The sequence below is a fragment of the Oncorhynchus mykiss genome, chromosome 12, assembly GCF_057628025.1.
Source record: "Oncorhynchus mykiss isolate SJ-2025 chromosome 12, ASM5762802v1, whole genome shotgun sequence".
Taxonomy (NCBI): Eukaryota; Metazoa; Chordata; class Actinopteri; order Salmoniformes; family Salmonidae; genus Oncorhynchus; species Oncorhynchus mykiss.
In genome coordinates this window covers 70,553,065-70,568,652 of record NC_143033.1, presented here as the reverse complement: position 1 = coordinate 70,568,652, position 15,588 = coordinate 70,553,065, and the positions used below count along the sequence as shown (strand labels likewise).

General features: G+C 43.9%; 1 protein-coding gene across 1 annotated transcript; it reads right to left on the bottom strand.

Annotated features, from left to right (window-relative positions):
• Positions 1-54: 54 nt before the first annotated feature.
• LOC110538084 (endoplasmic reticulum membrane sensor NFE2L1) lies at positions 55-15,588 on the bottom strand. Its single transcript, XM_021624660.3, has 6 exons — positions 15,027-15,588; positions 12,740-13,529; positions 4,479-4,631; positions 3,739-3,828; positions 3,489-3,647; positions 55-3,337 (listed from the first exon to the last, which is right to left on the bottom strand). Exons 2-6 carry the CDS (start codon positions 13,277-13,279, stop codon positions 2,015-2,017), a joined length of 2,265 nt encoding a protein of 754 aa, XP_021480335.2. The 5' UTR covers positions 13,280-13,529; positions 15,027-15,588; the 3' UTR covers positions 55-2,014.

The following is a 15,588-nucleotide window of genomic DNA, read 5'->3' as shown; positions in this document are numbered from 1 at the left end:
AGTATTATTAGTAATATCACTCAATCGTCAAGGCAAAAAGGGATCAAAAAGATGTAGGTTGAAAATGTTTTATTCACCCAAAAGTAACATCCCTTGGTTGCCAGCAAGTACTCAAAAGTATGAAACAGAATGGGGTGAGAACCTCCTAAAACACAATATTGTTTTTTTAAAAACCAATAATACCATATAGCACCCAATTCAGGGTTTAAATATATATACATTTTTTAAAGTACTTTTATGTTGATATTGGACACTTGACAAAGCATAAAAGTAGTGTGAAGCCACAATCACAGTACTTGTAGTGGCATTTCATAAATTTGACTTTTTAACATTTATGAAAATGCTGTGATATTTTATGCAGCATTAAGTTATATTCCAGTATGATACCGGTGATAAAGACATTCAATTTCAACTTGTTACAAATGAAAGTCCACAACCATATCATTAACACAATATTGTTGGCACTGGGCCTGAGTAGCTATTATATTCAGGTACTTTAAAGCAGTCCATTTCCTGAATATCATTGTACCATTGTCTGCATCATGTCACATCCCCTGAGAACCACAGATAGCTGTGTGGGTAACTAAGGCTTTACTAAAAGCACTATCCAACTCCTTCACTGACAGCCATAATGCACCAGTTAATGGTAACTTGTGTTGTGTTCACTTTAGACTGGAGCAAATCTTTTTGGTTCCCTTTTGTTCTCAACCAGGCTCCCCTGTCCTTTTTACTTGGGTATACACTCACCGGTCAATTTATAAAGGTACACCACCCTGTTCATGAAAATGGATAACTCTTACAGACAAGACAGGGAGTCTTGTGGCTGAGGCTTGCTTTGTAAAGCTGGCAGATTGGCATCGAGGCATTCAGTTGCTATTTGATTGAACGTTAGAATGGGCAACGAGTGACCTGAGCGTGGTATGATCGTCAGTGCCAGGCTCACCAGATCCAGTACCGCAAACTCCCACCCTCCAGAGCTTCTCACACACAACAGGGTCTAGGGTTTACAGAGAATGGTGCGACAAACAAAAACATCCAGTCAGCGGCAGTCCTGTGGGTGAAATCGGCTCGTTGATGAGAGGTCGAAGGAGAATTGCAAGAATCCTGCAAGCTAACAGGTGGGCCACAAATAGGCAAATAACGCTGCAGTACAACAGTTGTGTGCAGAACGGCATCTCGGAACGCACAACTTGTTGATCCTTGTCACAGATGGACTATTGCAGCAGACACCATACCTTGTTCCACTCCTATTAGCTAAAAACAAGAAGCGGCTCTAGTGGGCATGTCATCACCAACACTGGACAATTGAGGATTGGAAAAACATTGTCTGGTCTGTTGAGTCTCAGTTCCTGTTGCGTCAGAGTCAGGACTTGGCATAAACAGCATGAGTCCGTGGACCCATCCTGCCTGGTACAAGCTGGTGTGGGGAATGTTTTTCCTTGATACCAATTGAGCAACAAACGTTTCCGACACGTTGTAGAATCCATGCCCCGAAGAGTTCGGGTTGTTCTGGAGGCAAAGGGGGCTCTGAACTGGTACTAGATGTGTACCTAATAAACTGTCTGGTGAGTGATGTCTTCAAGGAACCTAGGCCTACCCTCAACATATAGGCACTGGAAGACCGGGACAGCAATGTGCCCGCATTGCGCCAAGAGCTCGGTCTTGTGTCTGTTGGCTGAAGGCCGTAGGCTAGACATTCCTCCTTGTCACCTTTAGTGTTTTATGTACTGTATTTCTTTGGAAGGCTGACATGGTCCTCCCAACAGTTATTTTTCCCCTGAGACAGGGTTTCCCTTTGTTTTTCCAAGATGTTCACAAGATTCTTGCATGATCATATTTGTGCTACATGTCCTTTCCAGCAAATCAACTATCAGAGCAGATTAAACTGATTTAGGTTTCCTCTTACATCTATCCTTTTCAGTTCCCTCTTATTGTGAGAAATGTAATCTTTACAGCCATCCCCTTGTCAAGCGACTCCTTGAGTGCTACACCAAACTGCACACCCAACAAATGTTCACTTTTTTCTGTTCTTCTGTTTCTTGTGGGGCTTGCGGTTTTGTTCACTGGCTGAACCGTTCCGTGTAGCAAGCAGGACCTGTCCATCATTGCCAAATTGGAGGGTGTAGTCAGTGGCAGGCAAGGGTCTTCCTTGCTCATCCCGCAGACGGGAAAAAACCTCCTGGTAAAGATCACTGAGCCGCTGCTTCATTTCCCGGACAGAGCGAAGGTTCTCTGCTTTTTGCTTTAACAGACGGGCCTTGTGGCGGTATAATCCTTCTACTCCCTCCTCGAGCTCAAACAGGACATCAAGCTTGCGTCGGCGGCAGTTCTGAGCGGCCATCTTGTTTTTGCCCCGCCTGCGAATGTCTCGGATCAGGTTGAGCTGGGCCTCACTGAGACAATGCTTGGTCAGAAGTTCATTGAACTCCTCCACGGGCAGGTTGACAATGAGATCGTTGGAGAAGGGGATCTTCATGGTGAGAGCCCGGCGTTCATCACGGCCCCAAAGCTTATCGGAAATGTCATGCTCATAGGTTTTGCTGTAATGTGATTTTCCCTGCGTGGGAGAGGTGGCCCTTGGCTGGTTGTAGGTATGGTCGTGGCCCACTTGTTCCAGCCAAGGGAGGTTGTTGAAACGCCCAGGCTTCTGGTAGCTTGTGCTGCACATCTTACGGACTTCTGGGGAGTAGCCTCCCACGGCACCTTCCTCTCGCGTCACAATAACCTCCGTATCAGAGCTGTAGCCCACAGCCCCTTCGTCAGAAAACACAGAGTCAGATGATGAAGAGGATGAAGAAGAGGAATAGGATGCCTCCGAGCTGCTAGGGGATGCAGGGCTGTGGCTGAAGTTTAGAGAAAGTCCAGAGTCAGAGTCTAGCTCCTCAAGTTGGGAGGCCTGTGTTGGGTTGAAACCTTCCTCCAGAGCCAGGTCCAGGAAACTAATCTCATCCAGCAAGGCATCATCCAATAGGGAGCCGAGTGGGCTAGGCAGGACTGGTTCCTCCAGAAAGAGGCTTGACTGAATGGAAGTCATGGGGTTGCCAACTGTGCCATTGAGTGCCAAAGGAGGAGTGGTTTCTGTCAGGTTAGATGGGCCAAAGGTCAAGTTAAGGTCAAAGTCAGGTCCGCTGGAGGACTGACTGAGCAGGGCTGGCTGGAGTGGGTCCTCCAGGGGAACACTGCCCCCAAAGCTGGAGTTGAAGGGGTAACTATCCTGGCTGCTTCCGGGCAGGATTGCCTGATGAAGGCTGACATCCTGGTGAACGGGGTCCATCCAGCTGGAACTCTGAATAGATCCAGATTGCATTTCATCTCTGCCAAGGTCCATATCCATATCCTTCCAAAATAGTACAAGAAGTTGGATTACATTTATTTTGAATTACTTTCAGAGCAAGGGTATTTCAAAGTTTATACACTTCTTGACATTTTAAATAAATTATGATGTTTATGAAGGGGATAAAAAAAATCAGAAACCACATAGAACTTACTTCTGGCTCCATGGTGGCGAGAATATCATGCCACTGCTGCTCCAAGTCCAGAGAGGGTTCCTCGTGGGACAGCAGGGGGGACAGGAGAAGCTCTCGGACAGGGGTTGGGTCCTCTCCGCTGGCGGCTTCCCTCCGATCTACGCCAACTGGGTCTGACAGCTAAAAACAGAAACATCACAATGGTTATCCTGTGGTCAACAAACCTATCAATGGTCATCTCTTACCCTATTACCATCAAATAAAACTGTACCTCTGTCTCCTCTCCAAAAGGGAAGGTGTCTTCCAAGAGCCGTAGACATTCCTGGAAGGACATTGAGGACTGAGCTTCCAAGCTGGCAAACTGAGAAGAGAACAGGAGTGAGCAGAGAGCTACCTGGATGTTCTGGATGGTGACAATGGTTCCTTTTCTTCTGAGCTGAACTGATACAGATGGTGGAAATGATTAGGCTTTTCCAGAACATGTTATGGCAAGAGTTGGAACAGCGTGGCTTTATCTGAAACGTTTTGTAGTGTGGTATCAAATGTTAATTTCATTTCACTATACTGTATTTCTCCTTGGGTCAAGGAAACTCCTGCTCCAGCTATACACCACTGATGAGTGCAAATGCCTTTTAATGATATGTGGCTGCCCCTGTTCCCAAAATGAGGTATAGTGGATTAGCAAGAGTTTCAGGTCTCTTCTAACCCATAGGAGTGCAAGAGATTGGGGTTAGAACCCAGAAACCTGCAGTTCATGTTCTTATTGTACACACATGGGAAGACTGCTTCCTATCTCCACCTCATCTACCCCAAACACTCTATCCTGCTTCACGACGCACAGCCAGGATAGAAAACTCATATTTGGTTTCAAGCAACCGGAGCATTACTCTTTCCCAAAGTGCACCATGTGCGTTTTATAACATAATTGAACCAGGATGTCTAAGAACAAGTCCAAGGGTACAGGTATGTATGAAATATGGACATTTTATAAGCCTCAGGACTGAGTCCCACCTGATCAGATAAATCCTGTGCAAGTTCTCTATTCGCAAGGTCATAAGAGCGTCCACCATCCCTCCAGATTTCTCTCCAGGTGTCCCCCACCAGCTCCTCCTCAGGCCTCTGACGTCCAAGATCAGAGTGATCCTGCCAAAGCATATCTGTATCCTGTGAACACATAATAATAATTGAAATGTTAGGTGTAGCGACGTTATCTACACCTTATTAAGCATATTAACTATGATAATCAATCATCCATACAATGCCCTATGTATCCTTGTATGTTTTATTCACGTTCTCGTTGTACTATTCTGACCTACCAAGCAAAAAGGCAGTAACTACTAATTTGGTTGAAAATTAGTCATTTTTGTTACATTAAATACATGCTTAATCATGTGGACAAGTATCCTGCCTCTATTATGTTTTGTAGAAAATGGGGGTCATACTAGCAGTAACTGCATAAGGTTACTGTGAAACAAAGGTAAATAAAAGCCATTTTTTCCCCCTCAGTTCCACGCTATTAGCAGTTACTGCCTTTTTGCTCGGTAGGGCAGTATTGTTAGGACACGGGCCAGGAACAAAAAGAGAAAGGGGATCGCAGCCACCTTGCATTTAATCTACTACAGTTTATTTTTCCATACTGGCCCATACATTAGTAGACATTGCATTCAAACAGTGAGATGGCTATGAATAGACTTAACCTTTTCCTTAAGTTGGAGCTTAGTGATACCAACTGTTCCAGTCATGTCCCTAAACCAGTTCTAAATTTGCAGCTGATCCTCTCGCCCTCCACCGAAAGGGACTACTGGAGTTGGGGATGTTGCCATTTGTGATGCCCTGATTCTAACCTTACAGTACAGCGACCTGAGTGAAACTGACTGACTTTCTTTGGCTGTTTACACTTTGACTGTTTGGAACATTCTGATCTTGTGACCCCTTGAACAGTATTTGACAACATCATTTGAGGTCGGACCAGGGGTTGGAACTGAAATTATATACTACACATTAGGAATATTCTGGTAACAGAAAATAACATTATTATGGAATGGTCTGCCTACCCATGTGAGAGACGCAAACTCGGTCTCAACCTTTAAGTCTTTACTGAAGACTCATCTCTTCAGTGGGTCATGTGATTGAGTGTAGTCTGGTCCAGGAGTGTGAAGGTGAACGGAAAGGCTCTGGAGCAACGAACTGCCCTTGCTGTCTCTTCCTGGCCGGTTCCCCTCTTTACACTGGGATTCTCTGCCTCTAACCCTATTACAGGGGCTGAGTCACTGGCTTACTAGGGCTCTTTCATACCGTCCCTAGGAGGGGTGCGTCACTTGAGTGGGTTGAGTCACTGATGTGATCTTCCTGTCTGGGTTGGCGCCCCCCTTGGGTTGTGCCGTGACGTAGATCTTTGTGGGCAATACTCAGCCTTGTCTCAGGATGGTAAGTTGGTGGTTGAAGATATCCCTCTAGTGGTGTGGGGGCTGTGCTTTGGCAAAGTGGGTGGGGTTATATCCTTCCTGTTTGGCCCTGTCCGGGGGTGTCATAGGATGGGGCCACAGTGTCTCCTGACCCCTTTGACGACTCCTTGCTGTCCCCAGTCCACCTGGCCGTGCTGCTGCTCCAGTTAACTGTTCTGCCTGTGATTATTATTATTTGACCATGCTGGTCATTTATGAACATTTGAACATCTTGGCCATGTTCTGTTATCTCCACCCGGCACAGCCAGAAGAGGACTGGCCACCCCACAGCCTGGTTCCTCTCTAGGGAGTTTTTCCTAGCCACCATGCTTCTACACCTGCATTGCTTGCTGTTTGGGATTTTAGGCTGGGTTTCTGTACAGCACTTTGTGATATCAGCTGATGTACGAAGGGCTATATAAATACATTTGATTTGATTTGATCCGGCTCTCAATGTTAGAAAATAACGGTTCTGTTCCGGAAGAATATACAGTGCCTTGCGAAAGTATTCGGCCCCCTTGAACTTTGCGACCTTTTGCCACATTTCAGGCTTCAAACAAAGATATAAAACTGTATTTTTTTGTGAAGAATCAACAACAAGTGGGACACAATCATGAAGTGGAACGACATTTATTGGATATTTCAAACTTTTTTAACAAATCAAAAACTGAAAAATTGGGCGTGCAAAATTATTCAGCCCCCTTAAGTTAATACTTTGTAGCGCCACCTTTTGCAGCGCCACCTTTTGCTGCGATTACAGCTGTAAGTCGCTTGGGGTATGTCTCTATCAGTTTTGCACATCGAGAGACTGACATTTTTTCCCATTCCTCCTTGCAAAACAGCTCGAGCTCAGTGAGGTTGGATGGAGAGCATTTGTGAACAGCAGTTTTCAGTTCTTTCCACAGATTCTCGATTGGATTCAGGTCTGGACTTTGACTTGGCCATTCTAACACCTGGATATGTTTATTTTTGAACCATTCCATTGTAGATTTTGCTTTATGTTTTGGATCATTGTCTTGTTGGAAGACAAATCTCCGTCCCAGTCTCAGGTCTTTTGCAGACTCCATCAGGTTTTCTTCCAGAATGGTCCTGTATTTGGCTCCATCCATCTTCCCATCAATTTTAACCATCTTCCCTGTCCCTGCTGAAGAAAAGCAGGCCCAAACCATGATGCTGCCACCACCATGTTTGACAGTGGGGATGGTGTGTTCAGCTGTGTTGCTTTTACGCCAAACATAACGTTTTGCATTGTTGTCAAAAAGTTCAATTTTGGTTTCATCTGACCAGAGCACCTTCTTCCACATGTTTGGTGTGTCTCCCAGGTGGCTTGTGGCAAACTTTAAACTACACTTTTTATGGATATCTTTAAGAAATGCCTTTCTTCTTGCCACTCTTCCATAAAGGCCAGATTTGTGCAATATACGACTGATTGTTGTCCTATGGACAGAGTCTCCCACCTCAGCTGTAGATCTCTGCAGTTCATCCAGAGTGATCATGGGCCTCTTGGCTGCATCTCTGATCAGTCTTCTCCTTGTATGAGCTGAAAGTTTAGAGGGACGGCCAGGTCTTGGTAGATTTGCAGTGGTCTGATACTCCTTCCATTTCAATATTATCGCTTGCACAGTGCTCCTTGGGATGTTTAAAGCTTGGGAAATCTTTTTGTATCCAAATCCGGCTTTAAACTTCTTCACAACAGTATCTCGGACCTGCCTGGTGTGTTCCTTGTTCTTCATGATGCTCTCTGCGCTTTTAACGGACCTCTGAGACTATCACAGTGCAGGTGCATTTATACGGAGACTTGATTACACACAGGTGGATTGTATTTATCATCATTAGTCATTTAGGTCAACATTGGATCATTCAGAGATCCTCACTGAACTTCTGGAGAGAGTTTGCTGCACTGAAAGTAAAGGGGCTGAATAATTTTGCATGCCCAACTTTTCAGTTTTTGGTTTGTTAAAAAAGTTTGAAATATCCAATAAATGTTGTTCCACTTCATTATTGTGTCCCACTTGTTGTTGATTCTTCACAAAAAAATACAGTTTTATATCTTTATGTTTGAAGCCTGAAATGTGGCAAAAGGTCGCAAAGTTCAAGGGGGCCGAATACTTTCGGAAGGCACTGTAAATCACTTTTGTTCCTGGTTCTGTTTCCCTTCCTCAATTTTTTTGTCTGCTTTTCTGTTCCCTGAATCAGTTCCAACCCCTGCCTTTGACCATTCCCAGAGGCCTGTGTTACTGCTACTCTGCAATCATTTATGGGTTTAGGTCAATGTGTACCTGAATGTGACTGGAAGGAATTGCACAGCATGTTTTCTTCAAGCATAAGCACAACATGAGAATTGTTGGGGGGGGGGGGGCAAAGAAGGCAGCTCTGGACAGATTTGGGCATTGGATGGGGTCCAGAGGGCTCTGGGTATAGGGCTAAACATATACATGTGCCTGTCTGAAGAGGTGATATACTACTAGCCTAAGCTAGTAAACAAGTATTGTGAAATCAAAGGGATGAATGTGTGCTAGAATGATGCCACCTCGTGTTACAAAACAAACAAGCTGTGGTCGCAGGGGCAATGTTCTGAGTGAAATATACCTACCTACAAAGCACTCCAAGTCCAAGTTTCCAAGACAAACATCTGTAGTTACAGCCGAGCTGGCGAGTCAACACTGACGTTGTCAGTTTGCCACTTTCCACAATATTGACATGTCACAATGTTACTTCCCTGAGAGGCTCAGACAAATGAGCCTGGCAGCACTTCAGTGTTTCATTGAGCAAGTCAAGGTAATAGAGAAGAGATTAGTTGTAATAGAACTGAATAATAAGTCCGGGAAGTTAAGACAAATTATAAATCGGGTGGTTCGAGCCCTGAATGCTGATTGTCTGAAAGCTGTGGTATATCAGACCGTATACCACGGGTATGACTAAACATTTATTTTTACTGCTCTAATTACGTTGGTAACCAGTTTATAATAGCAATAACGCACCTTGAGGGTTTGTGATATTTTTATTGAACCTTTTTAACTAGGCAAGTCTTGAAGAACAAATTCTTATTTACAATGACGGCCTAGGAACAGTGGGTGAACTGCCTTGTTCAGGGGTAGAACGACAGATTTTTACCTAGCTCGGGGATTCGATCTAGCAACCTTTTGGTTACTGGCCCAACGCTCTAACCACTAGGCTACCTGCCGCCCCACTGATGGCCAATATACCACGGCTAAGGGCTGTGGCCTAAGAACAGCCCTTAGCCTTGGTATATTGGCCCTTAGCCGTGGTATATTGGCCATATACCACACCCGTCCGGCATTATAGCTCATGGCCTTAAGGAGAGGTCCTTGACCCCTCTCTATGTACGAATGAGCAGAGAGCGGAGAGGGCAAAAGGTTCACAGAGCAGTATCCCAGAGGAAGCTTTGTTGACCTTTCTCCTCAAACAATACTGTAGGACTTGTGATGTCTGGCACTTTAGACATGTCCAGCCTAGCCCTGTAGCAATAACAGCATCTATAAGAGGGGGAGATGTGGTGGCATGCCCCAGACAGTACAACAAATTGCTGCCATAATATGATGCAGCTGGAGTTTAAAAAACAATACAGCCCAGCTGTCTCCGCGAGGTTGCTGCTTCCCGGATGAGTTAGTCTGGGTGAAGGTCATTATCAGGGACGATTCGTTCCTTGGAGGGAACTAAGATTATCAGTATGTCTGAATTGTTACATCATGATTGCAGCCCCTAACTTAGTCTCAGGTGGTCAGTTGAATATCACTTACTGGGATCTTGGTTGACCCAGAAAGCATAATCATCGATGGAAGGAAGAGCATTACTATGTTCCAAAACAAAATATTTTTCAGCAGGAATACATCCATGTGGGGGTTGGTGGGACAACATGAGGCATGTCAATTTTGAACTGAGTACCAGTTAGCAATGCCAAAAAACATGCCCTCCTGTCCAGAAATAGCCAACAGGGCTACACATCCAGTCTGAACTGCATACTTGGTCAACTATGACATTGGACAGGCCAAATGACACCACTTTCTCTGCCCTGAGAGTGGCAGCTGATTTGGGAGGCTAAAACTAAAGCCTCCGGTGTCTGCAGTCATCTTGGCTGAGACTGGGTACGCAGTCAAATGGCCCAAAAGACCAGAAGCCAGAAGATAGCAATGACACACAGAGGACTAAAGCAAAACAAACTCATACTTTCCCCAATCCAAAACAAGCTCATTATGGAGTGTTGAGGAGTCCAGTGTAGGGTGCATACTCAGGCATGTTGCCAAGCAGATATATATTTAGACCCTACAGTGACTGAAAACTCCATACACTTCCAAAGTGACTAATAGTGTACCTCAGTGCTAAATGAAAGTGACTTGGGAATTCCCCTTCAAAGTCTAAGCTAGAGCAGAAAACAAACTGCCCCTTGTGTTTGCAATATTCAATAAATAAATACATGTTTTAACAGTAATATTTGATGTATCTTCTGATACTTTTATTTCCATAGTAAATTGAAGTATTATTGTGATTGCACTTCTAAATATGATTGGTGTACAAATACAATTAGCCTACACAGAATGTGTGTACTTATGATGACTATACCAGCCAGTTTATTCCTACACCAAACCAACTGGGCTGTGATGGGTGTGGAAAGCTGTATGTATGGGACAAATCTGAACAGCCAGTGGCTAAAGTGGGACACATTTCCAGTCACACACCCCTCTCTGGTCTTACTTTCCCCTGACACACAGCAGCCTGGGCCTGGCCAGCACACCCCTCACAGTTAATGGAACATATCAACAAGCAGCTCTCCCTCAGCTGTTGAAAAACAAGGGGAAGTCCAGCCAAGCTTTTAGCATGCTGCTGCGTTAACTCCGCGTGATTCTGTCATTGCCCAATTAGTGTTTTGGGTGCCAAAACACAGGCTCGAACAAAAGTGAGCAAATGCTAAAACATAATGATGGGGTTGTGACTTGGGTTAATTGTAATTTCTTACATTTGTTTAATTGTAACGGTTGCAATACACATCAAAAATAGACTAGATAAAACAAGACTGTTGATCATTTTCCTGTCTTTAAAGTGATTTATGTCTTGTTTTCAAGTTCAGCAAGTCCTCAGAGAATAAACATTGACTAATGACCTAAATAACTTGCCTCGTCATATTGGTTATTATACTTCTGCTATTGAAATCTGAAGAGGTCAGCCCACCAAACACCATGCCTAATATACAATTCAATTTTACTTGAATGAAACAAATGTTATAACATGAAAAATATTTCACTTTCAGTCCTTCCCACACTGTACGTCGGATTCAGTCTTTTACATGTTACCAAATCAAAATCTTTATCAACCTGGTCAGATTGTATGATTTTCTTCGGTTTTGTCATCACATTCTGCGATTGGCTTGAGAGGTTACGTCAGCTGACGTAAGCTAGACCAACTGCAGCGGTGTATTTGACCAGCGCATGTACCGGCACCAGCAGTGCAAGTCTCCCACACTTATGCACTAGTGAAGTGAGTTCAGAAACACTGAAATGATGTGTCTATTAATTGTTTTCACATACAACCTTTATATGTCAGAATCAAACATGCTTCCCAAAAATAACATGGTCACTGTGGTAAAACGTTTATTTTGATTGGCGATTTTGTGCATTTATCAAAATCCCATTAGGTAGCCTGATTTCTGAAGTCATGTAAAGATTTGAGAAATCGTTCTTGCAAAGCATGTAAACGTTTAAATCAAACTGTTATACTAATCTGACTATTCCATCATATTATTGTGGGCATACTCTGTGCCGGCTGTGTTCCTATTGGTCAGTCACTGGGATTGGCTTGTAACACCAGCCACACTACACGATAAAGGCTCAACACTTTGTCGGAGGCTACGACCACACATAGTGGTACTTAAATCGGCAGACCTTGTCGCACAACAACCGGATGTTCCGGTTTTCAGGGGCACGACTTCCTCTTTTGGACGTTAACAAGGCGACACTCCATCTTAACTCCTCCTCCACATTTACTAGATTGGTTGAACAGTGCAGAATGGAACCTCCCCCAACATTTTTTCCCTTCTCGTCAAGACCAGTAGGTAGGGGATCTAATTTCAGGAATGTCTTTTACGCCTGCTAAGCTATGTTTGATTTGATTTGTTAGTCACACTGAATAAGCCAAGATGTCTGACAATCGTTTACCACCTAAGAATTTGAGCACAACGTGGAAATTGTGGCATAAGACGGCTAAAATCGTACAGTCTGAACGGGCCTTTAGGATTAGTTATCTGTCACTTATTCTGAAAAGTAACCTACACTTCATTCTTGACTTGCAATCTTAGATGCAATCCTTAATACTGTAAATTAAGGGAGTTGTAAATATCTTGCAATCTCTTATGCAGGTTTAAAATTAACAGCATGATACAGCAAATACGACCAGGAAGCTTTCACTTGCTTGAATCCGAGGAGGGTGGGAATCCCCACTCTGTTTACTGTAAGGCTGTTTTCATACAAGGGTGTTCTTCTCTCCCAGTTAAGCCTCCTTTTATAGAGTGATCTCAGCCTCCAGTAAATCCTGCCCTTGATCCCTAATGATATATGACAGGCGTATCACTTGCCTTCTGTAAATCAACAGTTTGATAGTTGCCTAATTAAACACACTTCTCCAGTGGCAGAGTCTTGGACTGGTTTGCAGTAATGTAGTTCACTATTGTGTATCTAAGGATGGAATTAATTTGTTCAAGGCACTGCATTGTATTTGAACATTGAATAAGCTCTGACACAGCCAATTCTCTTGAACACTACTCTATGCTGCCACTGGTCTTACTGACAGAGTATAGAAGAGTTCACCATAGTTTACCTCTTCATAGAGATCTTCATCCTCCTCCTCATGGCTTCTTCTTAGAAGTGGCGCCGTGGTGTCCAGACTGTCCTCTCTGATTGGCCCGTAACCCGACTCCTGCGACCCCGCCACCACGCTTGACCTCATGACCGACTCCACCTGGTCACCCGCATGATCCTCCAACCCACCTGCCCCTCCATCCAGGGGGGCTGGCTGACCTTGAGCCCCCACCACCAGGGCATCAGGCTCGCGCCGCACAAGCCAGGTTTCTAGCTCCGAGCTGGGCACCCGGAGGCGGTCCAGGGAGCGGACCCAGCCCAGGAGTCTCCGGGCTGTGAAGAAGCCGTCCAGGTCTACACTCTTGGGGTGGAGGTCCTGGCCATCCAGCTGGTTGTGGAGGTTGTGGAACTGAGTCTGGGTGAGGGCAGAGGTGGGGCCCAAGATCATCTCGTTCCAGGGGGGCAGGTAAGGGCCCACATCTACTCTGACGCCAACTAGACTGAGCAGGATGGCTACCTGGATCAAGCCCTCTGTGAAATATTTCTTCAGACACACCATGTCTTGTCTTCGGAGTTTACAGGGTGAGTGCAAGAAATGAGGGGAAAGGGAATGGAGACGTGGTGGGGTGGCAAAATGCCAAGTGTAAGCCTCTGATGACTTTTTGTCTGTTGATGGGTTATCTATAGCTTCAAGTCAATGTAATAAAGAGGGAAAATAAGGCTATTTAGGATACACCAAAATAGACACTATGGTGAAATAAAAAAGCTGTGTATCCTCTCCTCTTCACCCTTCCAAATATCGTTAAATCCTATACAGACAAACACAACATGAAAAAATAAAGTTAGATAATTAAATGAATTGACAAGTTATTTCAAAAGAATATCACATTGAAAAGATCATTCATAAAATTACAAGTAGTGAATCCAACGTAATTGATGTAATAGCAGAGGAAGAGGCTGCTGAATTCAACACTGTGCTATAATATCAGGGCCGCTTCTAGGCATAGATCAGGGTCGCTTAGGGCCTCCGGCCGCTAGGGGGCCCACAACCCAAAAATTTAATATTTTTACATTAGTAGTTAGTAATCATGGCCGAATACCGACTGGGCACGTGGGCCCTGACCTCCATGGGGCCCCCAATCATTTTGTTAGTCATTCTCACTCAGATACTATATTAATATGGCATAAGTCATTGCGAAATTTGTAGAATTGCATGAATGTGCTCTAAAACAGCAGACATTTCTCCACCCCATAGCAAAATGTGTAGAATTGCAGGAAATTTGCTGTAAAACAGATTTGTTTTTTCTCTGCCCCATGGCAAAATATGTAGAGTTGCATGAAATTAACTTTAAAACTTTAAAACTAATTTCTCTCTCCACTGTCAAGAGGGGGGCCACTAACATGTTTTGAGTGAGGTGCCCAAAAGGCTTAAGTCTGCCCTATATACGATTATTGTACAGTTAAGATTAAGACACATTGGGAATTTTGAAACATTCTCCCTAAAGATGACAAACAGGGAAGTGTTCTTGTTATCAACAGATAACAGTGACTTCACTTCGACCTACTTCCTTCTATTCGTTCTAGAAGTTGTTTGGTAGATAGCGCCAGGGCGGGTACTAGACAGACAGTGGTGAAGGTTACACCACATGATGTAATCACACTGTTACCCGGGAAATAACAAGCATATTCTGCCAATCAATGAATGACTTGACAACACATTTCCTCAGTATTACTTCGGCAACTGTAGACTACTGTTTGTAATGTAATATGCCATGTAAATAAACTAGTGACCAATGGTATTCTGCAATGTTTTCAATAGGCAAGTATATTGCATTTGTTCCTGCATTAAACATCATGTCATATGAGGAGACAGTTCTACAAAATATGGTTTAAATTACTGAACATGAACCTGTTTGACAGAAAGAACGTTGAGAATTGAACCTGTAGGCTTCTTCATCAAAGGGCACTGAACGATCCCGCGAAATCATTAGAGGTTCATTTAAAAATATCTGGAATTATGTATGAACGTCAAGGATCTAAAAACCGTTGACAATACTTTTTCACCCCCGTTCTTCAGAAATGTCCCACTTTAATTGGCAAATAGAAATGGGTCCAGCAACTGAATATCCCATGTAAAACTGTTATTAACTGTGCCATAAACTCCACTTCATCTCAATTTAAGGTCTACAATGTATATAGCTTGTTTACATATTTATTTACATGAATAACACCAATATTAGGCCGACATAACCGCTAAATAACACAAACGAGTAGGTAATGTCAGTGTCTTGTTTTGATTATCTTACCGGACTATGGAGACAAAAGTTGTCAACAATAGGCACATCAGTGGAAAAGCAGCAAACCCAATCCTTTTGGAAGATTTTGTATTCTGACTCTAAATCGGAGAGTGAAGCCTTTTAAACCCTGCTCAGTTCACCACCCAGTTCGCTGTCCCCTCCCTACATGACGTAAAGCCTACCGTTTCACTTTTCTTTTTTCTATAACTGTGCGGCGTCAAAAACCATGCCTCTCTATAGACTATACCGCCCAACCCTGCCAAATCAATGGCTAAACACACACACACACACAGCTACGCCGTGCGCAGGCTCGAAAGTAGAATATCATACTGTCTGTGCTGTCTGTCAATCCATCCCTATGTGCATTGCTGCCATCTGCCGTGTTAGAATGAACTAGGAAAATAATGACGTCCGCGCTGGGTAACCCAGACATGCCTCGCAACATGGATTGAATCACATATTTTAGAGTAAAGTAGGCTATCACTTGTAACAAGAGTAATTCATGTATGACATGCACTAAACACATGCGATTAAATATACAGCTGATGGAATTTATATGCATAATGTCCCA

Excerpts from the sequence above, each read along its gene's own strand:
- LOC110538084 (XM_021624660.3), bottom strand. The coding sequence starts at position 13,279 with ATGGTGTGTCTGAAGAAATATTTCACAGAGGGCTTGATCCAGGTAGCC. Across the intron at positions 3,829-4,478 it reads CACAGGATTTATCTGATCAG|TTTGCCAGCTTGGAAGCTCA; the intron begins GTGGGACTCAGT and ends TTCTCTTCTCAG. Across the intron at positions 3,338-3,488 it reads TCGCCACCATGGAGCCAGAA|GATATGGATATGGACCTTGG; the intron begins GTAAGTTCTATG and ends CTATTTTGGAAG.